The following is a 27,592-nucleotide window of genomic DNA, read 5'->3' as shown; positions in this document are numbered from 1 at the left end:
TTCAGGCTTGGCCTCTGTGGCTGGAATGTGTGAGCCTGAAAGGAGCTGCAGCATTAATGAAGACATTGGCCTAGGTTCAGCTTTTACCATTGCACATGAGATTGGTCACAAGTGAGTGAGTTTAAAAAAAAGAATACGTTTTAATGTATCACCTTTTTAATATTAGATTAATAATAGGTATTTTTTTTCCCCTGCATGGCTGTACCATCTCTGTTCTGGTGCTCCATGTTTCTGTATATAGTATTCATGAGTGGCAGTATATTTTATTTAGTGTATATTACAAAGGGCTTTAAATTTAGAACTGAAGACTCATTGTTTACCCTTTGATTTCAGATTTCAATTAAATCTGTGCTTTTGAGATTTGGCTCACAATCTTCCTACTCTGTTTCATATTTTTAAATATTTAGCTTTGAAAATTCTCTCCCCCTCCCCCCCTTCCTTTTGTCTGCCTTTCTTTATGAAACAAAAGTGGTTAAAAGGTAATTTTTTTGCTTTTTGTTATTTTATCTTAAATATAATTCAAACTTTTTTTGTTACAACATTAATTCTATTGTCAATATTCATACACTTTCAGTCATCTTTCAGTCAAGCATGAAGTATATAAAGCAGTCATAGAGCAGTCATAGAGCAGTCATAGCATCATTTGTTACATTTTAAGCATCAGCATATCATTTTAAAAAGCATGGTGTTATGAGACTGATAAAATCTGAGTAGAGTTTGTTCTGGAAATATTTCAGGTCTTCTTTCAAAATATAGCATTGTTAATACATTGTGATGACTCTAAAAAGACTAGGCACCTTCTATTATCAAAAGGTTTCCCTCTTTGTTTACATGGGTTGACAAACACTGAGTTATGGATCACATGGCTTTCCAATCATTAGTTGATGCAACTGCTAAAAGTTCCAATACAGACTGAAATGGAAGCTATCTGCTGATGAAGAACAGGAGTTGGAAGTAAAGTTATTTCCAGCCCAGTTATGCAAGATAATCACTGGGCAAGTACGATATAATTTATATTATGTATGAAAAAAACCACACTTGAGTAGATGAATTTTAGAATCCAAAAGCAGTTTTATAAGATCTGAACAAAAATAATTTAAAAACGCTCTCCTCATCTTAATTTCCTTCCTTCTTTTCCTTCGCTTGCATGAGTTGAAAAAGGTAGGGTAAAGTAAAATATATTTCTGCTGTTGACGAAAGAGCTCCTTCAAATCACTCATAGTTCTGAAATTCTTGTTAATAACATCTTTTACAGAAATAGATGACCTTTCTGTGAATTTGTCACCCATTTAGCAAGAAAACCTGTCTTCCAATACCACATCTTCATTCTAATCCATATGTCATGCAACTACATATTTTATGTAGGGTATTCCACAGATACATGCAAATAATTTAAATATATGCAGCTATTTTTATCATGCAAAGCTGGCATGATGACAAGAAATGATTTGAAGAGCTTGTTCTTTGGTTAGAATCTAAGAAAAACAATATAGTGATAGCATATATCCTGTGATCAAAGGAATTTTTTAAACTGTCTGTGTTTTTTACATTCCATATCTATATCTGTTGGCTTCTTATACCTAAGGTCTCTTAAATTTCTGAAATCTCAGGTCTTTGAAGCTTTCACCTGGCATGTAGCTGGCATGACATGCCAAATGCTGGTTTGAGAAGAAAGTAGATAAGATATTAATTTAGCTTTTATCCAATGCACAGTGATAAAAAAAAGTTGCACTGCAAGCTTGGTGTTAAAAATGAATGTACCATGTGGATATCTTACGTAAAAGCTGGGAAGAATATGTGGGCAAAAATATCTTCAAGGTTTATAATGCTTTGTGCTAGCCAGTCATCACCTCCCACTCACCCACACTGTGACTGAATGCCTCTACTTCCTCTCAACTTCCTGCTTCCCAGTACCTACTAGAAGGTACTTGCATATGTGAGTTTTGTGTAAACTTTTTTCTTTGGCTGTACTATGATGATTGCTTTTCTTTTCAGACTTATATGGGAAGTAGGAAATTGGCTTCATTGTCAAATGAAAAATGGAAGCATTTAAGAGGCATGTCTACATTGATTATATAACATACAATAAAAGGACTCAAATGAGAATGGGAAGATTGGACTTTGAAAGATCATGGTTTTATTAATTATATAGTTGCCATTGAAAAAATTTTGAACTGAGGAATAAAATTCTCATGTGATTAAAAGAGAAGGGTAATGATAATACATATATATGTATAACGATAGACTATCCACAGTTTCTCCAGAATTGGATTTGTAAGATTCCCTGACAGAGATATTGCTCAATTTGTTGTTAGTTTCTAGTAGTTTATTAAATTATAGAGTGATGAGAAGTCATTAGGTCGTTCAGTCTGACTTTCTCTATATCATTGTGTATTAAATTTAACTCCTTTAACCTTGTATTGATCCAAGTAACTTCTGTTTGTTTGAAGAATATTATCCAGAAAAGCACTTAGTCTTGAAGACTTAAAGAGATTGAGAGTGTGATTGTGATTATTATGGTCAGTCAAACTTTCTGTTAAATATTTATGAGAGTTTTTTTAATATATTGTTTTGGCTTTCGTTCCTTACCACTTTTAGTTTTTATATGTGTGTAACCTCATTTTGGTGCAGAGAAGCTGTGTGCAGTTGAGACTCTTAACCAGCTGGTTTTTTTGAAGACGACTGTACACTGTGATTAACTCCTTTCTTGAGGGCATGAAGAATGGTGTTAGACTAACAGTTTTGTGGTTGTTTCTCCCTATGCATGGTTCTGAAAACAACTTTGTATTACTCCTAATACTTCCATGAATCAGGTAAAATTCAGAGTGGGCCCTTGCAGGGAAAAGATTAGAAAGGTAAAGGCCCAGCTGCAACTGGCTGCCGCTGTTAAAGATAACAAAAATGTTTCTATAAATATTTCAGTGACAAAAGGAGGGCCAGGGAGAATCTTCTTCCTTTCCTGGATGTGGAAGGTGACTTTGCCATGAAAGATGAGGAGAACGCTGAGGTACTTAATGCTTTCTTTGCCTCAGTCTTTAATAGTCAGAATGGTCATCCTCAGAGTTGTCAGGCCCCCCTGTGCTGGGAGATGGAGATAGTATGCAAAATGAAGACCCAGTTGTTGAAGAGGTGGCAGTCACCAACCTGCTCCTTCACCTGGATGTTCACAAGTCCATGGGGCCAGATGGGATCCACCCAAGGATACTGAGGGAGCTGGCAGAGGAGCTCGCCAGGCCACTCCATCATTTATCAGCAGTCATGGTCAACCAGGGAGGTCCCAGATGACTGGAAGCTTGCAAGTGTGATGCCCCTCTACAAGAAGGGTTGGAAGGAGGATCTGGGTAACTACAGGCCTGTCAGCCTGACCTCGGTGCTGGGAAAGGTCATGGAGCAGATCATCTTGAACGCCATTACATGCACGTGTGGGACAACCAGGGGATCGGGCTCAGCCAGCATGGGTTTATAAAAAGGAAGTCCTGCCTCACTAACCTGGTCTCCTTCTATGACAAGGCGACCTGCTTAGTGGATGAGGGGAAGGCTGTGGACGTTGTCCACTTGGACTTTAGTAAGGCCCTTGACACTGTCTCCCACAGCATTCTCCTGGAGAAGCTGGCCGCTCACAGCTTGGACAAGTGCACTCTGCGCTGCGTTAAAAACTGGCTGGATGGCCGAGCCCAGAGAGTGGTGGCGAATGGAGTAAAATCTGGTTGGCAGCCAGTCACGAGTGGTGTTCCCCAGGGCTCAGTGTTGGGGCCGGTCCTGTTCAGTATCTTCACTGGTGATCTGGATGAGGGGATTGAGTGCACCCTCAGTAAGTTTGCAGATGACACCAAGCTGGGTGGAAGTGTCGATCTGCTGGAGGGCAGGAAGGCCCTACAGAGGAACCTGGACAGGCTGGATCGTTGGGCCAGAGCCAACGGTATGAGATTCAACAAGGCCAAGTGCCGGGTCCTGCACTTGGGTCACAACAACCCCATGCAACGCTACAGGCTTGGGGAGGAGTGGCTGGAGAGCTGCCTGGAGGAAAAGGACCTGGGGGGGCTGGTTGACAGCCGGCTGAACGTGAGCCAGCAGTGTGCTCAGGCGGCCAAGGCGGCCAAACGGCATCCTGGCTTGTATCAGGAATAGTGTGGCCAGCAGGAGCAGGGAGGTGATCGTGCCCCTGTACTCGGCACTGGTGAGGCCGCACCTCGAGTACTGTGTTCAGTTTTGGGCCCCTCACTACAAGAAGGACATTGGGGTGCTGGAGCGTGGCCAGAGAAGGGCAACAAAGTTGGTGAAGGGTCCAGAGAACAAGTCTTATGAGGAGTGGCTGAGGGAGCTGGGGTTGTTTAGTCTGGAGAAGAGGAGGCTGAGGGGAGACCTTATTGCTCTCTACAACTACCTGAAAGGAGGTTGTAGTGAGGTGGGGGTTGGACTCTTCTCCCTAGTAACAAGCGATAGGACGAGAGGAAATGGCCTCAAGCTGTGCCAGGGGAAGGTTAGGTTGGACATCAGTAAAAACTTCTTCACCGAAAGGGTCGCAAACATTGGGACAGGCTGCCCAGGGAGGTGGTTGAGTGTCCATCCCTGGAGGTATTTAAAAGAAGGGTAGATGTGGTGCTTGAGGATATGGTTTAAAGGTGGACTTGGCAGTGATAGGTCAGTGGTTGGGCTCGATGATCTTAAGGGTCTTTTCCAACCTTAACAATTCTATGATTCTGTGATTGTTTAGCCTTCAGAATATTGTCTGTAGAAATTTGATTTATGATGCTTGACTTACAGAATGCTTAATTTCATACCATTGTATATTTGACACTGAAGAAATGCTTACATTTCTGGTAAGGAAAAATCACAACCAGTGATTTCTCATGGCAGGAGTGAGAACTGAATGTGTATCCCCTGCATTGTCAAGCAAAGTTTGATGTTTTCTTCGTAGTGAAGAAAGGAGCTATTTGCAGGCCTGACTATGCTGTTATGTTCAGACAAGTTTTAAGATTCAAGATCCAGTTCCATTTTGTGTTTCTCTACCAGCTGTGTTAGGTGGCGTTCCTCTCTATGCTTTTTAATTTGATACTATCTAAAATGCCTAGCTTACCTCATACATTCTGGACAGGATGCTTAGCTGAACAGATAAGGAATTCCAGGTTCCACTGAAAGGGGTATATCCCTAAAAGAAAGGCATTGTGCCATTCATTGTTGCAGTCCTATGGAGTTAGCTGAGATCTGGGGATGAAATAAAGTGAAAAACAACAAATAAAATAAAAAGGGTGGGGTGGGAGGAGGAGATGTCAAAACATGACGGTAGTGGACTAGGCTTAGAACAGGGAGCTGCCCATAAAACTTGGAGTAAGAAAATAATTTATTAATGACAGACAGCTATTGAGGGCTGTATGGAAGGAGCAAGGAGAAAAGGCTGATGCCTGAAGTAATTTCTGAAAAGTTGGAATTGTCTTGACTTACAGCATGTGTAATGAATTGAAATTCAGAGGAGCTTGGCAGTCATATCTTGATGAAGAAAGGTGTAAGAAATAATCAGTAGATTATAGTCTAAATTGGCTTAAAGATTAACAACAACACATTTTCACGCATGTATTTAGTTCTGAATTAGTTCATACAGCTAAAATGTGTCTGCAATTCTAGCACTTTTTTAAAGTTGTTTTTTTTTTTAGTCTGTTTGCAAAGTAGAAAAACAGCATAAATACCCCTTCTCCCATGTAAGAACACTTGTCGTCAGTGCTGGGGTAGAAATTCTAGAGGTACTTTCAAAAGCTGATTGTCTTTTCCTCATTCTTCAATGATCAGTGAGCTTTGTGTTTGATCAGTCAAACCTCAGCTGCATTATAGGACCTGAGTTTGAATGAGATGTTTTCCAGAAGAAATGTGTGTCAAGGAATATATGTGTTGTACAAATAGAAGGAAAATACTCCAGTGTGAGGTGATAGGGACAGATATACCAAACTTCAAAATAGCTTTCAAAAATAGTTGAAACACTTCTAGGATGAATTATATTAACACCACCTCCTGTCAGCTTTCCCATGAATAGATCTCCAGTTGATGCTGTCATCATTGTTTTATTTTTGATGATGATGATGTCTTCCATCTTCAACTATAGTGGGGCTGACAGACTGTCTCAGATCTAAACTGTATGAACACCTCAACACCAGGCAGAACAAGTTATAACTTGTCGCTGCTAGATGCCTAGGATTGACTGAGAATGGTGCCTAAAATTTTTAGGGACAGTTTAAGTAACTTCTTCTTTTTAAGCTAAAAAAATGAAAACTAAATGTGTCCAGTTTTTGGCTGGACAAGCCACATAAGACCATACGTAACCATATTCTTGCTCTCTTCCTCCCCACCCCTTGTTCTCCCACCCTGGTCTTTTTTGTTAAAGGAACGTAGTTGTATATCTGCCTTTATAATCCTGCAGGTAAAAAAGCTTGCAACTGCTATTAAAATATCTTCATTTGGGCTTAAATATTAATGATGTTTTGTATATATAAAATGAAATGTCATAAACATAATTCGGGGTTTTGTGACACATTTATATTTACAAAATGAAAAAGGCTTGTGTCTAAATATCTGTGAAATATTATTTGACATTTAGAATTTACAATACTAAAATAATTTGTCTAATTGTAAAGCATTCTAGTAATGGAAAAGGAGTGTAATAACACTTCACAGTTCTTAACAAAAGTATAAGAAGAATAAATGGGGGTGAAAAGGAAGTTTATCATAACCTTCGGTGCATCATGAATTTCCAAAGGAAATCTGAGCTCAGAACTTTGCTTCCTGATTAGAGCCAATACTTTCCATTTTGACCTACAGTGTAGAGACCTGATGCATTCACACTCTGGCTTTGTGTAGCACACAAACCTTACTTGATGTTACTCTTGTGACATGAAAGCTGGATAGCTATAGCAATGTGAACCAGGAGGAGAAGTCTGTGCTCTACTTTTTCTAATATTCCTGTAGCAGCCTGTCATTTTCCCATAAGAAAGTTCAGGTTTCTGAATAGGCTGCATTTCTGTAGTAAATTAGAATTTGCTGTGCTTTTAAGAACTTCATATGTTATTTAATATTATGCTACTATATAAAAATTGTATTTGATGGGGTGTTTGATCATCAGCCATGACTCAAAGAAGAATGACACTTAGGAAATAAATGGGAAAAATGTTATGATAAAAGTATGCTAAAATTATGTTTAATTTCATGGCAGGTGTGCTAGTTATAAAGCTACCATTTTCAATTAGTTTTTCCCAAGTTTTCAGGGAAGCAATGTGTTTCGCCAAAGTAAATTTTTAAATTCTGCATTATTTCACAATAAAGGATTAGGGATGCTCCAAACCATATAATGATCTCCAAATACAGGAAATCAGTGATTAAGGGTAAAATCCACATTAACACATGGAACTAGAAAGTGAAGTAATTAATTAACCTTGGTTCCTCCCTTGAGGGGAGCATTGCAATATTAGGTAGCTTCAACAAATGCTATCAATGTTTGTTGATCCTAAATTAAAATAAACTGATTTTTCAAGACTATACTTTTTAATTGTTTTTTTCTTCCATTTGTAATGTCATTTAAGGGTGACTTGCAATTTGCGTGCTGTAATGAAGATATAATTGTAAAGTATGGCTAGAAATATATGGAGGGATACATAGAAAGAGGGGAACTTTCTCTTATGACGTGGTATGGGGGATATAGTTAAAAAAGTAAAGAAAAAGTGCTGACATTCTATTACTATAAAACCATAAAATGAGGATTATATCTTCTTCAAAAACTTACCATAACATCATAACAATTGGCAGGTATTTCACTGCTAGTAGACATGAGAATAATTATGAAAATTACTGTTATATCCAGAGAGCAATTGAACTTTGTTACATGTAATTCATAGGTCTGATATTGTAGGGAAAAAAATTTCTTTTAATAGCAGATTATATTCACATTCATGCACTTTTTGTTGAATAAAATAATGCTGAAACATGCTAGTTTTCCCTTTCTTCCCTCCTTGTACGTGTTTTAATGTCACTAAGAAAAGGCAATTTAAAGCTATGGTAATATTTACAGATGTAGGGAAGCTGACAATTTTTCTTATTTTTTCAATGTAGACTGTAAATAGATATTCTAAGCTATATGAAATATATATAGATTTAAATTACACCTTAATTATGAGAATAAGTACAACATACTACAAAAATAAATGAATACAAAGTTCATGAAAAAAATAGTATCTAATAAAGTAAACTGGCAGTTTTTAAAAGCAAATTATAATTCAACAAGCAAATTAGAATTCACACTGTAGATCTTACATCTAATATAAGAATACTTTGTCAAGCATGCCTTCCATCTTCTGACTGTAGTAGAGATTTACTGTTAGAAATTTTTAAAGTGTTCTTCACTGGGGCACTTTATGACCCTTACCTGCCCTTTGCTTCATTTTCTGTAAATGCTGTGAGAGCAGTGTATCTAACTAACATGCTGAGGCACTGGAGGAAGTTCTAGCAATGTACCCAGGTCAAGATACTTAGCTTGAAAATGACCCATTTCACTCTTGTATAAATGTTTGTCTCTCCTAGTGCAAATAATAAGTGTAATAAAACTTCCTAAGGTTAAAGTTTCTTTTCTCTCTTAGAAAGAAAGGTTTATTTTTCCTAGGGAGTTACATGTAGTTATGCAGCTGTAAATCAGCACCAGATAATGGAGAAGAAGGTGAAGTGCTTGATTTTACAGTATTTCTCTTGCTTGTGTTTCTGTAACTTTGTTGCCTCACCTGACTTAAATTTCTCTGTCTCTGGTACATTTCTTCTGTATGCTGTTAAACAAGTGGCAAAGTAAGAGCTACTGCTTTAAAAGAATTAGGTCAAATTCATATAACTCACGAATCAGTGACTGACTAAAAAATGACCATACCCTCTTGTATTTAGAGAAAGGAAACATCAGTGTACTCTCCAGTTCTTAATGCTCCCAATGCTAAGAAAGCAAGGAAGTTGTTTGATATGCAGATCATCAGTACTGCAGTTGGAAAGCAGAGATAGTTGTTAATGAGAAAAAGCTGTTCACTTTAGTAGCACATTTCGATAACTTCAGTTATAGAAGTACATGGTATACAAAATAAACCTCAGTGAACACTACTGAGGAGCATTTATATTGGTTTGGATCTGTCTTCTCTGAATCTTAAGTGTTTGGATAATAAGTCAGGACAAAAGCGTCCTGGCTGTCTCACAAAAATAACTGCTGTCATTTCAGATATATCAGAAATAAGTGTTTTGGCAACTGTAACCATCATAGTTTAGAACCACCAAACGAATCAGTAACCCCATCTTAAATACAAATGAAATTGTAGGGACTTGCAGTTTTGTTCATTTGCAAGATAAAGTAAGGGCAGATGAGAAGTTTACATTCCCATCCTTCCTTCTGCTTATACTCCAGGATCTCTGGTTATCTATTGCTGTTTTATTCAGTGCAGCTGAGACTAGTTATCTCCCCTGTGATATGAGGGGAGATCTTAAGTTTGATGTGTATTACAAATAATTCCCTCAGATAATTTTTTTAGATATAAGGAAAAACAGAGTGACAGGAAAAAAGAGTCTGTTGCATTACAGATGTTAGTAAATTGAACAGGCAGCGCACTAGTCAGATGTGCTGCTTTCATAGCATTTTTAAGTAGCATACAAACTACAAAGAAATTGCAGAAGAGTTTCAGTTATGATTTTAAAATCCTTAGAGTTGCTGTTTTGCACCGTTCTTAAATGTAATGTAGGTGCTCTTTAGGGAAAAGAGGAGTCATAATGCTTGAAAAAAAAGAGCTGCTGGGCTAACCATCTTTCCTTCAGAAGGTAGGTGGGAAGGTAACTTCATATTAAAACTCCTGTGTCACCTGAGAAGTGTTTTCACTCTCTCCTTGCTCATCTGGCTGTTCTTTTAAAGACAGAATTACGCTGGTAGTTTTAGACAAGGTCTTTAAGCCAGTGAAAGAAATTCAGTCTGCATCTGTTCAGTGATTTTGAAAAAGGTAAGTAAACTCTAACAGTAGCTCCACAAAGAGTATTTTATGTTCCTTCATTTCTTCCCTGCTTTCCCATCCCAATCTAATTGCAAGCATGCTTTTATAAGAGACACAGCTTTAATGTAATGATGGCCAAATATAACCAACATTTTCTGATGGAAATACAACTAGTACTTCGGACAGAAATATATTTTCATCTGCAGTCTTGGCCATAGGAGTGCAAATTACTGGGCTGTAATGGCATGCTGCCACTACCATCTTTGGAAATAGACAGTAATTGGAAAAACCCCTTTCCAAGCATCAGAAAAAATTACCTGTGCCTAATGATCAGTTTCCTCCAAACTTCAGAAGCAGAGGCAAGTAGAAGAGACTTCTTGGAAGGAAATAGGTGATTTAGGTGAATGAATATTTATAAAAAATTAGACTACCATCAGCTCATAAAAAGACATTGATTGCATCAGGATTAGCAGCTTCTGTTCACAGACATGCTTTTTATCAGGCATAACACTGCCACATTCAGCAACATCATCATCTTTTTCACAAGGAGAGCTGGTAGAAGAAGGAAAGCTATTAAATGACAATGTGGGGGTTTTGGTTGGTTGGGTTGGGGTTTTTTTTGTTTGTTAATAGGCAAAAAAATTTGAAATTTAATTTCCCAGACAGTTGAAGCCTGTCATTTCTTTGACAAATGGAATACACTAACTAGGCATAAGCTGGATATCAGATATAGTCAGCATGATCTAATTCAACATTTTCCCTACATACCCAAATGCTCATTTCTGTAAAGGACTCTCATATACACTACTAAAAACTAAGGTTTTCTATTTTAAGAAATTTTAGAGGGGGAATTTAAAAGGAAATGTTTCCATTTGAAATACCCCTAGTTCTAGGAAATTATGACAGTTGAGAACTAGGTTAATAAAGTACATTCTTCATTGTAAAATTCTGGTTCAGTTTGTTGCATTGGACATCTAAGTTCTTCCCTCCAAAATATATATTGATATTGAAGACTGATCATAATACTTTGCACTGGTCTGAAAGTTTCATTTTCATACACATACCGCTCAGACAAGGTTTTTAAAGATATTTTTTCATATGCAAGGCATATTCTTCATTTGATGATATAATAATCTGTGATGTTAGTCAGGCCTTCCCCAGGCAGAGTAAAGCATATGCCTTTCTGCATTTATGAGATATTGTACACCAAACTAGATACATGCAGGCATTGCTACAGACTAAGTATTCCATAGGGAGACATCCCATAGGCAAGAAAGTGATGGTTATTTGATCATGAGGTCCTTCCCCAGCCTGTAGGAAACATCCGTCATTCCCTGATGTTCCTTTTCTTATATCCATACAATTAATGGGGTTTGGGAGGAATGGGTAGCTATATCTTGTGCTTGTAGGTTGTTATGATCAGCTGAGGAGGTGAAACAGTACCCAGTGTACTGAAAATCAGAGTAACATGAAGGTCGTGTATTTTTATACCATATTCTGGAGTAATATGCTGAGATTAATATAACACCACTATCACTGTTTTCAGTAAAGAAAATGGCAGGAATTGGTATGAAGTGGTATTGTCAGTAGATAAATGGCCAGACTCTTATCTACTGCCATTTGTATCTTCTAGCAGTCAGTTCTAAAATTTTCTAGAAAATCAAAATGGAGTGCCTCAACACGTTTGTGTTGCTGAATGAAGAGTAAGAAATCAGGGAGTCCGTCTTTTTAGCATCTGTAATACAGAGGGCTCCAAAGACTCATCTCTTTGGATGATACACCAAGAAGTGACAGTTCCACCGCTCTGGGTGTGCAGAAGCTCAGTTTTGGCATTCGCTTTAACTGCTTCTTTGTCTCCTGGTCAGGGAGGCTCCTATGTGCCTCACCACCTGTCCCTCTGATTTCATAAGCCTTGTGCCATGTTTGGGAAGAAGGAACTGATTTGGCCAAAGGTTAATATTTAAGTAAGTAAGTTGTTTCCCCCCAGTGTTTGAATGAAAATTAATCAAAGGCAGACAAAGAAAGTGGAGTTTTAGAAAAGCGTATACTATCAAGAAATACTCTGTTCCAGTGTTTCATTTATGTCAGGTATATGTAGCTGATTGTTTAGGAGTAACACTAATAATTTAACTAAAGATAGTCTGTAATGAAAGTATTTTCAAATAGCTGATCTGTGAATTTGCGTCTAGCTTTAATTTGATGGTTATGTTGACAATCTATAGTTCCAAGGGTGTATTTCAATAGCACAGGGTTTCTAAGACACAAGGATTCTTTTGCCATATTTCTTTTTTCAGAGTCATATAATCTTTGTTGAAAGGTAATTAATTTGTTGCTTGGAAATCTCTGTTGGCCAAGTGCCACCCAGAAGTTTCTTACTGTATTTTCTGCTGATTTTAGTCATCTTCATTCTGATGTTCCATGACAAAGTAGAGCTCTCATAGAAGGGCTCCAGGTCACGCTGTGAGAGGATACAGAGAGGGAACGTGAATACAGCATGGCCCTGGGAATTGCAAAACCCATGTTCTGCTTGAATTATCATTGACTGCTGTGTGCCTATAATGTCCTGTTACAGCAACATCACCTATTCTCTGTTTGTCCTTGTTCACTAATCCAAATGTCAGTGCCACAATGTGTATTCCTTATGCAACTACAATACCAAGGAAGGACTGAGCGCTCTATGTTTATCTTGCAAGAACATTGTTAAATTTTCTTCAAAAGCTTTAGAAAATAAGTAAAATGCTTTCAAAAGTCTGTGGGAGAAAAGAAAGTTATGTAGTTGTGTAGTATTCTGAGATTTGAATAAACTAAACAGAACTTAACTGATCCTCATTCTCCACTTAAGAGGGCTCCTGTACTAAGTGTGTTCTTTAATGTCAGACATAATTTCTTTAAAGGTGACATTAAGTTTTAAGAGATGTCTGATGCTGCAGAAAAGTAATGGGCTGTTTCTCTCCTCCTCTTGGGCAGTTTTGGTATGAATCATGATGGAATTGGAAATTCCTGTGGGACCAAAGGTCATGAAGCAGCAAAGCTAATGGCAGCTCATATTACAGCAAACACCAACCCTTTCTCTTGGTCAGCCTGCAGTCGGGATTACATCACCAGTTTTTTAGAGTAAGTAATTGCTCAAGAAAAATCATGAGTTTTAAAAAAATTGTTGCTTTTCAGGAGAAATAGTAGAGATACAGTGACCTGTTCTGACGGTTTATGTTTTTAGAATGAATAGAAAGAAATATAGCAATATTTTTATTGTATAGAGCACTTTTCTATGTAATGGCAAAATTCTGCTCCATTCCCCACTTTACAGTTCTCATTTTTATCTGTTCAAAACATGTTGAAGTGCTGATCATATCTCATTACTTCATTAATGTGAGGGTAGGAAATAGAGAAGGGCGGAATTTGTCTATGAAAGATAGGAGGTATTTTTTTTTTAATACGTGCATAATGTGATGGGATCTAATGAAGGGAACAAGGTTGTAGCCCTGTTTCTTGTACATTTCATTCTCCAGATTTTTTTTCATGCAACCTTATGAGTTTTTATCTATCAATGCTCTTTGGTACCATTGGTGAGAATATGAAGATTATAGGACAGGATGGCATAGGTAATTATATTAATACCTTTAAATTGTACTAACCTGTACTTCTGTGGTGATTTTTATCCAGAAGTAGATTGCTACCTGAAATTTTACTTCTGTGTGAAAGAATTTAAACAGTCAAAATATGTTAGTCTCAAAAACATGCTCATATTGATGTATACATTGGTATACATGATGTATAATGAAGCCTTTGTATGTGTTTTAAATTGTGGAAGACAAAGATAGAACTGTGAGTTCACTGAGATAGATTAATAACAGGATTTTTTTAAACAGTGTAAGACATTTATGGGAGCAAATGGCAGTTGGTTGGTATGTTCAGTGTCATCAGTGCAACCATTTAAGAAATAAGGTTGTACAGTAATTCAGACACTTGCTCTGTTTTAGGAGATGGACTTACACCGGTCAAGTGGTCTAATCATGAGACTACTAAGAACAAAATGAGCTTCTCTTCCTCTTTCAGGGATCTTACCTCAGAATAAGGTGCTGTGTTCTGAATCTTACCTGAAGGGGCTCGTCTAGACTGATAAATTTTCTTTAGGTTGGTTCAAATGTTGCTTCTCACGCAATGTAGAGGATTGATGAATTGGTCTGGAGAGGTGTTTTGGCTCCCTGTAGACTCAGTGGGCAGAGGCAGATATTTAACATAGGTGCTGTTCAGAGTCAAAAAAACCTTCTCTTCAGTTACTGTATCAGGTTAAGGCATTTCATATCACCCCACTGAACTGTGCACCCACCCAGTTTTATGTGCTGGAGCATTTATGATGAGTGCCTAAACTAAAGCACACTATGTAAGTCATCCTTAAAATATATGTGATATGGGTTTCTCACAATATAAACTGTTTCTCTCAGGAGAGATACATATACATTCATTTAACACTACCAGTATAAAAAAAAATACACAGCGTAGTTTTTCTTCATCATAACCATTAATTCAACACTGTTCCTGTTAGTAGTCTTTCTAGTATGTTATGCAGCCTAGTTTTAACTGTGACAAAGAATAGTTTTCGCATCTCTTCTGAGAGATCATGTCAGAGCTTAGTAGTTCTGACTGTAAGCTTACAATTCAGGCATTTTTTAATAGCATTTGGGGGTTTCTTACTGTTACAGTCCTGCTATTGTCTGTCTCATTTATTTCTATTTGTTGCTCTCCTCTGTACTCCATTTTGATCCCACAATTGTCCTGACAATAAGTTGTCCATTGATGAAGACATAATTCAACAGAAAGCTAAGAAGTCATCTCCTATTCATGGGTTTAGAGAAAGAAATGTGGTAAAATTCTGTGGCTTGTGTTATGCTGCAAATGTAATAGAGCTTAACGTTTGTTCATAATGTTCCTGTACAGTTTTAAATTTCAGCCTGAACAAACTTTCTTGTTTCTTCACTTGATTTGTGTGCAGTGATCTTTCAAATTTTTACTGCCGGTTAAAAGCATGTTTCGCTTGTGCCTCCTCTATTTTATGTTTCATTTTTTAATTTATAATTTACTGTTAGCATCTCCATTACTCTTTTTCATTCCCTAGGTTTGATTCACTGTTAAGTTTCATTTTTAAGTCTGTGGGATGCCAGTGGAATTGCAGTTTTGTTAGCATAAGGCCAGAATAGTACTCTGGTGAATCTGTTCCCATAGTTCTAATCTCTTCAGGTTTTTTGAGATACTCCTCTATCATTGCCAGTGTTTGCAACTCTACTCAAATTACTACCATCTGTGAATTTAATTAAAGAATCATTACTGAAGATACTAACTGATATTTGAGCTAGCGTAAAAAAAAAAATCTACACATAGCAGCTTCAATAATAAATTATCTTTTATAACATTTTAGCTGTATTTTGTAACCCAGAATGTAGAAGTTATTTTTTTCAAAGCCACCTTGGATAAACATTATTTTACACATTGCAGTTATGAATAAATTTTCCAATTGCATAGGATAGTGTGTTAAATAACGTTCTAAGAGCCAAAAATAACTTCTCCCCCTAGCAATTTTGCAATCTGTTCTTAAAAATGTCAGGTTTCTCAAACACAATCGCTTCATTAAAAACTATGCTTCTTATTGTTTGTGGTTCTAATATCCTATAAATGAATTGATAATTTTTTTCTTACAAAAGTTGTTTTATTATTTCATAAAGTATAGTAGTCTGTAATACTGTACGGTTTTTTTCTCCATTTTCTAGTTTTTCCCCTGGCTTTTCATGTCATCTCCTCAATGACAGCAGGAAGCTGTTGAGATAGTTACACAGGTACCTGCGGAACAGCTGTCAGAAGCCTAGATCACTTCTTTTTATCTATTCATACCTTTCCTTAAGGCAGAACAGCTTTAAGAAGCAGATATGTTTCTGTTGTAGGTAACAATCAGTGAGCAAGAAGCAAAAGAAAATAGCAAGTTTCATGTGGTAGCGGTTCCCTGACTGTGCCTGTAAGAGCAGAACAGCCTGCATCCAGACAGAAAAAATGATTGGTTTTTTTCTAATACTTCTCCATAACTTAGCCACAGATGAGGAAAACACTGATTTAGAGCTTTAGAGGCAAAGCCTCAAGATGTTATTGTCTCTGTCTCCAGATGTTTATTCCAGATAGATTAGACTCCACCCCTTTTCTTTCCATTTTTCCTCAAGAATGGGAGAACGGTTGGGACAGGACACAGTAGACTACAAACAAGGAAGACAAGTGGTCTTTTTCTGTGCTGGTGAGAATGGCTAGTTTAGGATTCATTTGGCTATGTCTAACAAGAAAGTTAAAACACAATGGGATGAAATGCAGATACTCAAGCAGGAACCTGAGGCTGTCAGTCTGTATGATATACCACAACATCTTTTAGATCTATTCACTTGGATCTGGATACAAGTTTTGGGCAAGGCTGTCATGGCACTAGGATAATGCAGCTGGAATGAATTTCACTAGAAGTTCATTACATCTTCACAGTATTATATGGTACTGTGGATTGACTAGGTTACTAGCTTGGGTCACCTCTTGCTATACAGCAGTTTTGCACTGTGTGTCATTTTGCAGTGTAGATATCACATTGTCTTTTATAGTCATATAGAAGCGTTTTGGGAAAGATGTTATCCTGGTTACACTCAAAGTAGAGCCTCACCCTCATCCTTCTCTTCCTCAAGACTTTCTTAAAACTCAAACAAATTTTCCAGACTGAGGCTACTGAGGAATAACCGTTAAGTATGACCTGGAAGGTATCAGTTCAATCAGACAGTAATTGGAAAAGCAATTTATTTTGTGGGATGGATGGGTAGAGGATGAATATGGCTCAAAGGATGATAATAAGACAAAGGAAAGTTATGTATTGCTAATAGATCTATTAAAAATATCAAGAAGGATGTCCAGCCAGAACAGGCTCTGAAATGGGCAAAGAAAATAATTTTTTTTTCTGGGGAAAACATTCCTTCTAGCATGTAATAGCTGTTGTCTGTCAAGCTTTATGCTAGAGTGAAAGATTGACTGAATTCTGTGTATCAAGTGAATTGTTCATAAGTGCTTTGCAGTGGCTTTAAATTTCACTAACCTTTTATGGAATTAAATGCAGAAATACAGAGAATTGAAGGGTTGGAGAGCATGTCAGAGAACAGAGATCCTGTGAGAGGAGTAGAAACCCATAATATCTGTTTTTAGGAGAAATTAACCAAGCCTAAAAATATTGTTTGTGACTGAAAATCAATTAGTATAAATGTCATTCTATGCAGCATGTGTGTGGGTGTGTATATATATATATCTAATACATATAATATGCACGTTTCATTAGATCCAACATACATTTATGTAGTATGCCTATAGAGCCATGCAGATACCTAGACCCAAAGAAGAGAACGTTCTGCTTAGAATTATTTATTCAGTTACTTTTACGTTTTGTAATAATGAAATCTGGGTGATTTCTGGAATAATAGTTCATTACTCTTGTCAGTATCAGATAGGAGAAAGTGTTAGAAGAAGCCAGATGGTCAACTCTGTCTTTCAAAGGCAGGACTGTCTTTGGAAGATGAGGAGAAGAACCAAGAGTCTATTTGAATAAGTAAGATATATCACAGGAAATTCTTGGAGACTCTCTAGGATTGCCATATAGCAGGATTTACATCTGAGATTACGCCTTTCAAACTCTAGAAAGGAGCCAAAACTACCTTGGTCCAAGCAAGTTCGTGTAGACAATATAAACAAAGTCATCCAATATTTTGGCCCAGATGTAATCTACCCAAGAATCTTGGGCATACAAGTGGATATGCAAGATAAATATAGGATATGTCTGTGTGTGCCTCATATGCTATATATGGCAGATTGGCAAGTCCCCTGGTACTCCAGAAATCTAAATTAACTTTTTAAAAAAGTAAAAACCAAAACTAGTTTTGAAAGATAAGGTCACTTCAATAATCTCACATTTTCATCTCTCTCTCTACAAATCAATGGAGAAAATTTACGTTCATTGTTACCTGTTGACCTACACTTTGGATTATAATTTGCTTCTTTCTTCCTTAAAGTTTACTAGGATTTTTTTTTAGCTGACAAATTATTGAGTAAAAAGCATATGTCCCTCATAACTGTAAATTTCTGAAACTTTTGAAGTCTTATATTTTGCTTTAAAAGCTTACCCAGTTAAAAAAAAAACAACAAACAAACAAACAAAAAGCACACAACACACCAGTTTCTGTAATCATGGGGTGGCACTATGTTTTTGAGTGTTGACTTTGTAAGTATTACTCTTTGTTTACCTTATGGGTTATTTAAATTTAAAGAAATTTTAAAGGGCAGAATCATCAGCACATTCCCATTAACTTATTTGTAAAATGTTTGAAGAAATAAATATAGAACAACAAAATGGCCCAAAATTTTATAGCTTAGTGTCCCCCAAACTCTGAAGGCCCGATACAAATAGATTTTGGTAAGTGGACCATTTTGATAGATGGACAAATAAATATTTCCTAATATGGCTGCTGGATAATTATTCAAACAAATAAAGGAACACTTTGGAACAGACCATACTGTGGAGGAAAGTATACATCAAAGAAATAGCAAATTCTATAACACCGAAGAAAAGAAACATTGAGTATTATGAAAAGATTGTGCAAAATTTCTATGAAGTGGGTAATAAGACATAGAGCCAACCTTGCATAAAAGCTTGGAAAGAAGTAGACTGTATCATGAGAGTGAGTGGAAAATCCACATCAATATCTGAATTTCCGTAACATTCAAGAACGGTTTAATTTAGTAATACTATTCTGGTTCTTTTTAACTTTAACATACCATCCCAAATCACACTTCTATTACTTACATCCTGATTCTGCAAATATTTATGTTATCATCCGAAGGCTATTGAGCAACCTGCAGAGGTTATTCATTAATGTCAAGCAGTTTTTGTAACCTCTACAGAAATATATCCTGGTGCTCTCTAAAAATCAATTTTTACTCAGAAAAAGCATATAGTAAATATGAGGTAAGGATTCTGTTAGGAGCCAGATGTTACATATAAGCATGTAAATAATTCTTGTTTCTATATACATATATATGTATGAAATGCACTGTGTTTATAGTTAATAAATTTTACTATTTTTCCATATTTTTATCAGTAATTTTGTAGCAGAATTAAATAAAATAGTATGTATACTGTCCATATGTTTATGTATATTCTTGTTTAGCTATAACAGATAATTGCAAATATTTATAATACATTTAATTTATGGTTGTTATTCATTATAGTCCACATCATTATTATGAATGAGCCAATTCTGTAACATTCCAAACCTATTTTCAGTGCCAGTGTTCTGGGATTTTTTTTTCAACCATTGAAGGAGTTATGTTGTCCTGTGTATGTTGCTGAGATATTTGGGAATGCATACTGTAATAGGAGCATAAACCCTGAAATGTCTACAGCCATGGTTTTTGCTTTTTCTTTTTATTGGTCTTGGATACAACAGCGGTGTCTGTACAGAGGTGGTGATTCTCAGTTTTGCATTGTTCAGTCTAGGAAGAATCGAACACAATCCCTGGTTGCTGTTATTTTGATCAAGCAGTTAGCAGTGATAGCATGTCTGAGATCTTAAGCTTTCAGAGAATGCTCTAGTATCCTTTATATCCTTCCAAACAGAAGATTAATTTGATATCCTGTGATACTAAAATACAAAGCAAAGTTTAAATATATTGTAGAGTGTTTTACAAAGATCTGTTAAGACACTACACCGGAATACTGGGATGAAATGACATCAAGCTTAGCTATTTTGTAATTGAAACCAGTCCCACTATGTCCCATAAAACTTCATTAAATTAACTTAAATTTAGGAAAATGAGAAATTCTTTGAGTGCTATTAGTATGTTGTATAGTAAATAGAATGTAAGGATGAGTCTGAGATCATCTTATTTCTATTGTAGACACTAAAGTTATGTCCACTCCCTGTTCAAAAAGGTAAATGCTCTGCAGGGATATCCTGTAGGTTTTCTGAGTTTGTATACGGTTCCTATAAGATAAAATCACGGAGGACAAAAGCTGTTGTGAGTAGAAATTTTCTAAAATTGCAGAGATGAAGGTATTTGGGCATTCTTCTCCTTCCCATGATCTTTTTTGCATTTACACAAAGGTCATCTTTTAACTTTTGTAAGCCCAATCAATAATAATTACTAGATCTATGTTTATAAGTGCTCCAATACCATTATTATTCTTACACCCTTTTTGGTTCATTCCCCTAGATTTAGCAGATTTTTTTCTCAAGTATCTGGGTTTTGCTTGGTAGAACAAAGAGAATGGGAGAAGAACAAGGATGTAGACTCGAGTATTACACCATTTCTGAGTCCAGTAGAAGTTGTCTGGAAAGGTTATATGGTGCTCAGTCTGTATTCAACCTTTGCACAGCTTTGGTGAGACCTTTCATTACCAATGGAAAGTCCCTGGTTTTATTAATGTAGTTTGTAACACATCCTGTTTCTTTTCTGAATTACTTCAATTCACACAATACATTATTGGGTTCTTGTGCTAAGTTTGTAAAATATGTAAATTTTGTTCAACTACTTGAGAGAAGTAATAGAACTGAAGCAGAAGGAAAGAGAAACAAATTTTCAGTCTGAGAGGTGATGTAATGTAGCTAGTAAGTGAATTCTTAGGAGTAATTTTCTTGCTGTTTTACTACTACAACAATATTTCATTATGGTAAAAATCCTGTCATTAGAGCAGAAGAGGCATATTTTTTGTATTTACTACAAGGATATTTCTGCAATCATATGTCTTGTAGAGTAGGTATAGACTTTAATTTACAAGTTTGGTGAATTTAAAGATTTAGATCTGATTCTGTAATCTTATTTGTGCAGGGATGCATATGCCAATGGTGAGAACCACTGAAGGAAATGAGGGTTTTTAAATGCTGTGCCCTTGGCTGTCTATTTACAGGATCACAGTTTACAAATCAAATTCTGCACTATTGGAATCCATGGAAATGGTCCTATCATATGCAATACTTGGTCAAATGCTGAACTTCCCACTGCTTGTTTAAGCAAAGTTCCTATCTGCAGTTTGGTCCAGACAATGCAGAAAAATCAGATCGTATTTGAGTTATTTTAATATTGGAATTAATTAACATGTACTCCTCATATGCACAAAATTCAACACTGAAATATTTCAAAAGAATGTAGAATAGTTTCCCAACTTCTGCTGTTAGAAAATATAATGCTTGCAATAATTAAAACTGGAATAAAGGGCCAAATACATTTTTTTTAATGCCAGAACCCACAGTTGATATTTTAAAGGTAGATTCAGCTGAGGGTGTGTGCATGTGTATGGAGGTGAATCACACTAAATTAATTTGGATTAGTAACCAAATATAATTTTTTTCTGTATTTTTCTGGTTATTGCCTGAGTTGCTGTTTGCCTTCTTCTGAAATGGTTGGCTGTTCTTTGTTTTTTTGTTTTTCTAAAGGGTTTATTGTAGTCTTTCAAAGAATTGAATAAAATGGGGTTAAAATGAGAACATAAAATGTGTAGTTAAAGGAGGCTTTTTGCTCCTTTTTTTATCTGCAAATGAGAAGTATAGAAAATTAGAGATCTCCAAAAAACAGCGTAGACCATTCACTTCTGAAATTATGTTCCTTTGGCAAGGTGCATGGAAAAGATTTGGAAAAAAAACCATGAGTGCTGGCAAAATCGTAGGAATGTCAGAAAAAAATTTAAAGTGTTGGCATAAGAATTCTTTAAAAATCCTCACTTATTCACATGTGAAATGAAAGTAAAAAAGCATCTGTCCTCTTTTATGCACACTGACTAAATGAAACTGAATAATTATATGTTGAAGTACAAAGTTTTCTAAAAAGAACTCTGTCTGCATTTGGCTTTCTCTGTTATTTATTCCACTACGCTAAAATATTGTGGTTAAATATGGGCATATTTTGGAAAAATCCCACTAGCCACCAAACAAAGCAGTGAATATAAAAGAAAATATTCAGGTTTTCAAAGATGATGATCTTAGTTCTCATATGAAATTTTTAAGTCTAAGTATTATTAATGCTACAGAAAAGGTCTTGGATCCATAAAAATTTTTTCACTCACCCTACTATAGGTAAATTTTAAGATCCTGCAGAATTTTTACCACTGTAACTATTTTGTTCACTCAAATGGAAGAAAAGCAAGCATGTTAAGGTCCTAACAATCCTACAAACACTATGTCATATTGAAATGTAAATGCATTTCCCTTTTATATAAACCAGTTAAACTGCTCATATCTATAAGATTGTACTTAGCTGTTTGAAGGATCAGAAGAGTCATTAAGAATTGTAAACTGAATTTCTTTTATTTGATTAATTTCTTAATTTTTCATTCTGTGACCAAATGTAGCTATTCTTCAGTGAAAACAAATAGGAATCTTAAAACAAAAATGAAAATCAGTCTTGTGTGGCTCAGAAATTATCACACTTTAAAAAAGGATAACATGAAATCTATTTCATAATCTAAAATAAGCATTTTTGTTAATAATAATGATGAAAATTATTTTAATCTCTTAGTTATCTCTAATTATTTTTTCTTTTTACTATGGGTGTACCATCTTACTGTTTGTTTATTGCGATCATACTTGTTTCACACCCAGTGCTGTTAAAAGTAAGAACTAGATACATTGATATCATTACTGTGATTTACAGTCAGTAGAATTCCTAATTGATTTGGTCCTTTATGTTGAACAGTTCGGGCCGTGGTACTTGCCTTGATAATGAGCCTCCCAAGCGTGACTTTCTTTATCCAGCTGTGGCCCCAGGTCAGGTGTATGATGCTGATGAACAGTGTCGCTTCCAGTATGGAGCAACATCCCGCCAATGTAAATATGGGGTAAGAAGTCTTAATCCTTATGCTGAGTGTTCTGCTTAGTCATTTGTATATATTCCTTTATAACATAAATCTTTAGATAGATGCATTAGTGGGTTACAGATTTCCGGTAGCATGTCTGGTGCCATCATGCATAAGCAAAGGGTACATTTTAATCCCTATGCTGCATCTTTTGCTTGAGGCATTTGTGTGTATTGTACACCAGAATGTGTGGGCAACAGTTTGCTGGGGAGGGCATTCTTTAGTTTCAGGAAGAAAAGGAGCACAATACTTGATCCTGCTTCTTGTAAATTGTACTACAGAATTTTCCCTGATTTCAGCTGAATGAGATCAGGTTCATGTTGTATTAATCCTGAAACATGAAATCTGTTGTGTTGGCTTTAACTTTTCAATTTAAAGCTCCATTTTGAAATTACTTTTGTACTTGTATTGATTTGTCAGGTCTGGTTTCATTTTCCTTTTTTTTTTTTCTGACATTGGTTTTGTTGTTTCTCACATTGTTCAGATCTCTTTTTGGAAAGAGGAATTCTGGTTATGGGAACAAAGGATCATGAAGTTAGATAGCTGAATAGAATACTGAATAGCTAAGTACTAGCAGAGCTTTGGCTGCAAGTACCAGTGTGCAATACTTAAGGTGAATAAATATACAGCAGAAATAAAAACCTGCACACTTAGGCCATTATGTAACAAATTTACAAAAATACTTACTTAAAATCTTGCAGCCCAGAGTATGCAGTATGCATTCTGCTGTGCTTGTCATCAAATAATCAGCTGAGACTAAGTTAAATAAACCTTGAAAACATATATGGTTGTTTAAAAGTAAATAGTTTAATAATATCTTAAATTCTAGATTATTCAAATGAAATAATGTAGTCATTGAATTTATACTCTATTTACTTCTCTAAAGGCTACAAAGCTACAAAAAAAGCCCACAAAGAAAGTCTATTTTTAATATCCCTGGCGTGATTAATACAGTATTATTCTTGGGATGCCTCTTCGGCAGAACGCATTGTGCAAAGGATTTAAAAGCTGTGTGTAGCTGGCTGACTAGCTCACTGGGTCTTCCACACCTGATTCTTCATCAAACCTCTTTTGGCCTTTATTGTTCCTCTTTAAACTCTCACTTTCCACCACTGTTCTTTTAAGGGCCTTGTTTCCTATCACTACATCTAAGTCACACCTTTTTTTCCTACAAGTTCTCACCACACACACTCTTTTGTTTTCAGGCTAAGGAAATCTGCAGGTATTTTAATCCATGATTTATAGCACAGCATTGGGAGATACACTGAATTTTAAATTAAACTGGAAAGTTAATAATGTGCAAAGCCTGGCTTTTCCACATATATGTTACCTTTTTCAAACACTGTTAAATTATGTAATCATTGTTGTCATGATCATGCTGCACAGTACAGTTTCTTTCTCAAACCAGTTTCTAAACGGCAAACAATTGAAAGTAATGAAGTCATGTACATAATACTGGATTTCTTCCTTCTGCTTTCTTTTTGTTTTAAGGTTTTTGTTGAGATTTCCTTATAGTTGCAAAAAAGAGGTCGAAACTTAATTGAGGCAGTAGTGAAAAGATGTTTTGTCTTCATGTAACATTACCAGTCTCCACAATACCATCGTATTGTGTTCCATCAGTATGCCATCAAAGAGAGCATATGTTAAGTGTCTCAGAAAAAAAACCCAAACATTTTTAATAATAGGATTCAGACTGCATAACAGTATAACAGGTTGTTGTAGAATTCTGTTAATATACACTGTAAGAAATTACATGCATTTAAAATAACATCTACTTCAAAAAATATTATCCATCATGGCCATAATGCTCTGAAAATGCGATCATGATAATTGTGATCGTACAGATTTCAGGTGGTAATTTTGAAGGGGGAAAAAGAAAAGTCATTGGAATCTGGTAGTGCAGTTGGAAAATACCTGCACAAGAAAGAGCTATTCATATATGAAAAGGTTCTTAGAACTGAGTAGTGGAACTAGATCTAAATACCAGGGAAGGCTAAGTTGAATACTCTGCTCAACTCTTTCATTACGGAAAGTAAACAGTCACTGGTTTGGATATTCCTATTTGATGTACTGTTCACGTGAAGATGTCATTAATAGTTCATTGATCTTATTCTAACAGACGTGTGCAACTATTGCCAGAAAAACATAGTAAAAATCCCTAATTAACAATGGATGTAGTTTGTATACTAACTTCTTTCCAGCATATCTTTTAGCCCTTTTTATTTGAAGTGACTGGTAAAAACAGGGTAGAGCAGGTTTTCCAATATGTGGTCTAGTGACCTAGAAGGAACTAAATTCTAAACCAAAGGAAAATGTCAGGAAAAATTGCTTGGCTTTTTCTCTTGCATATTCTTTACTGATTTGTGATGGCAAGACATGACAAAAGAAACAGTTGAACTCTCAAATCAAAGGCCAAAAGATTACAAGTCCTCTTTGGGCTCTGATGTAGCTGTTGAGATAGTTGGTGTTTTTTAAATTAACTTGGAAAATCTTCATGCTCTTTCTGCTTTGGAATTCTGTTGTAATGTCTTATTAACCTTCAGAAAAATTACCTCTTTCAGCCATTTAGCTTTAATGTTAACCTGTGTTCTTTGCCTTCTCTCCCATATTTCCTCATCCATTCCCCCTGTATGTTTATTTTAAAATGTTTGTTGCTTTTGATCATAGATCACATCCTAATCCTGCAAAGAATTTTGCACATTTAAGTACCTGAAGGCTTTCTCACTTAGGAACTTGAAGTTGAATAAATGGAGAGGTGTTTGAATGATTAAGGCATCAGAACTGAAGTACTAAAGGGGCTGCAAGTTTCTGCCTTTCTGTGTGTGTGTTTACTGACAAGGAGCCAATTTGACCTTAAAGGAGCTCTTTGGTAGTTGTCTTGATACTACTGTAAGTACTAGACCTAATTAAACTGTTTAGTCACTTATGGACAGAACTGTTCCAGCAAAAGCATTGTGGCTATTGGTCACATTTCCCTGTATTGTTCATCAGATTAGGTCGGACAAGAGTTCAAAGAGATGCTTTAGCTCTTTGAGCTGAAAAGATAATGTTAGCAAGTAGGCAGTGATCCTTCTAATGTTACATGTGCTTTGTTCTTTATATATACTTTCCACCATTTCTGATATGGGGCAGTTTTAGAGATTTTAAGTGAAGAAATAGATGTTTCAAGCTACTTAAAGTATTTCATTTTTAGGATATACTTTCAGATTCAGGAGAGTTTATGACTTACAGTGAGCCAAATTGCAATGGTGGAAATTTCACCATATAATACTGACGTGTAGCTTTTCCTTAAGGCAATACATGCTTTCAGGTATGTTACTGGGTTGACTGCAGTGGGAGATTTTGAGGTTATTAGGGGTAGTGCTAGTTCCTGTTCATTTATGTAGCTACTGCATATGCTACATCTTCTAGCATGGTGCAGTATGAATTCTCTCCTGCTGATTGTCAAGTGTTCTCAGTTCTTTGCTCTGTTTGTATGCATGTTTCCCTGATAGTTCAGAATCTTTTTCAAACCTTTTGTTTAGGAGAGTGTAAGGAGAACTTTTTTCATTGGTACCTTACCTCCTTAACCTTTGAGCATCTACCTAATAACAGTTGGCTGCTGGCTGTCTCTGGGTTAACTCAGGAAAGAATTCCGGTCTTGATTTTTAATGTCTCTGTTTTATGAGTTTAAATAATATATGGAATAGGCCTGACTGTAACTTACAGATTTTGTGGTTCAAAATAATGCTTTGCTTTAGAGCTGGTCCCCACATTTTTAGGACAGAGGCTAAAACCTCAGACATTTTAATAGCAGTTAATACTTTATGCATATGGTTGATATTGCTGTGGTGCATTTTATGATCTGTGAAGCTGCTGGCTGCTAGCATGGGTTTCAGAGATAGTGCCTTGCAATTCCTTGGTATATTTTTTGCATTTTATGCTTTTCCACCATCATTGGTGTCAGTAAATACTTTGAGTGGGGGGAAAAGGGGCCAAAATCTCCTTTCCTTGCATACATGGCTTCACTGAAATCATCTGAACCACTCTTTGTATTTCACACTAGAGTTTAACACATCAGGTAATGTATTTTAGCTGATGACAGGTAGCTCTCTTCTTTGTCATGGTCTTATGTTTGCAATTAAGTTCTCCAGTTAGTTTGCCAATGAAAACAGCTTTAAACTCAAATACCAGTTTTTATTCACATTTTCTTAGTGCGTTTTGGAGGACAGACAGAGTTCAAGCTATGAACTTATGGCTTGTAAACAGGCAGAATGAAGATATATTTTCAGAATAAGGAGTCTTCCTGCTGCCTTCAATAGCTGCCTTGTCTTAGTTGTCTCTAGGAAATTTTTAATGAATTATGAGGAGTAGCCATAAAGTTAATTACCATTAATGGAAAGTTGCTGGGAAAGTGTTGACTACAGAAGTACAGGACATGCAGTTGTCATACCTTCACTGCTTCCTAGTTTCCCACATGCCAGTTCAGAGACAGAATAGTTTAACTGAGTTAGTAATGACCAAAACAAACCAGTATTGGTCAGCTAACTTTCAAATCTAGGAGAGTAAACAAATTGCTATCCACGGTGCTTCTACAATTTCTTCTAGAGCAAAACAGCCAGAATTACAATTGACCCTGGTAATCAGGTAACAGAAACTTTAATGTTAGTAGATTAAACCACCACTTTTTTCATGAAACACTAATGCAATTTACTCCAGG

The 27,592-nt window shown here is 36.1% G+C and overlaps 1 protein-coding gene across 2 annotated transcripts in view; it reads left to right on the top strand.

Moving 5' to 3' along the window:
- ADAMTS6 (ADAM metallopeptidase with thrombospondin type 1 motif 6) overlaps positions 1-27,592 on the top strand; it is a 163,893-nt gene that overhangs the window by 64,542 nt on the left and 71,759 nt on the right. For both annotated transcript variants that reach the window (XM_064438399.1, XM_064438400.1), the window contains exons 9-11: positions 6-111; positions 12,954-13,100; positions 22,734-22,875. In XM_064438399.1, coding sequence (XP_064294469.1) covers positions 6-111; positions 12,954-13,100; positions 22,734-22,875 — 395 coding nt within the window. The remainder of the gene's footprint in view (positions 1-5; positions 112-12,953; positions 13,101-22,733; positions 22,876-27,592) is intronic.

The sequence above is a fragment of the Phalacrocorax carbo genome, chromosome Z (genome assembly GCF_963921805.1).
Source record: "Phalacrocorax carbo chromosome Z, bPhaCar2.1, whole genome shotgun sequence".
In the NCBI taxonomy this organism is placed as follows: Eukaryota; Metazoa; Chordata; class Aves; order Suliformes; family Phalacrocoracidae; genus Phalacrocorax; species Phalacrocorax carbo.
The sequence above is the reverse complement of the archived record's forward strand: the minus strand, read 5'-3'. Positions and strand labels throughout refer to the sequence as shown.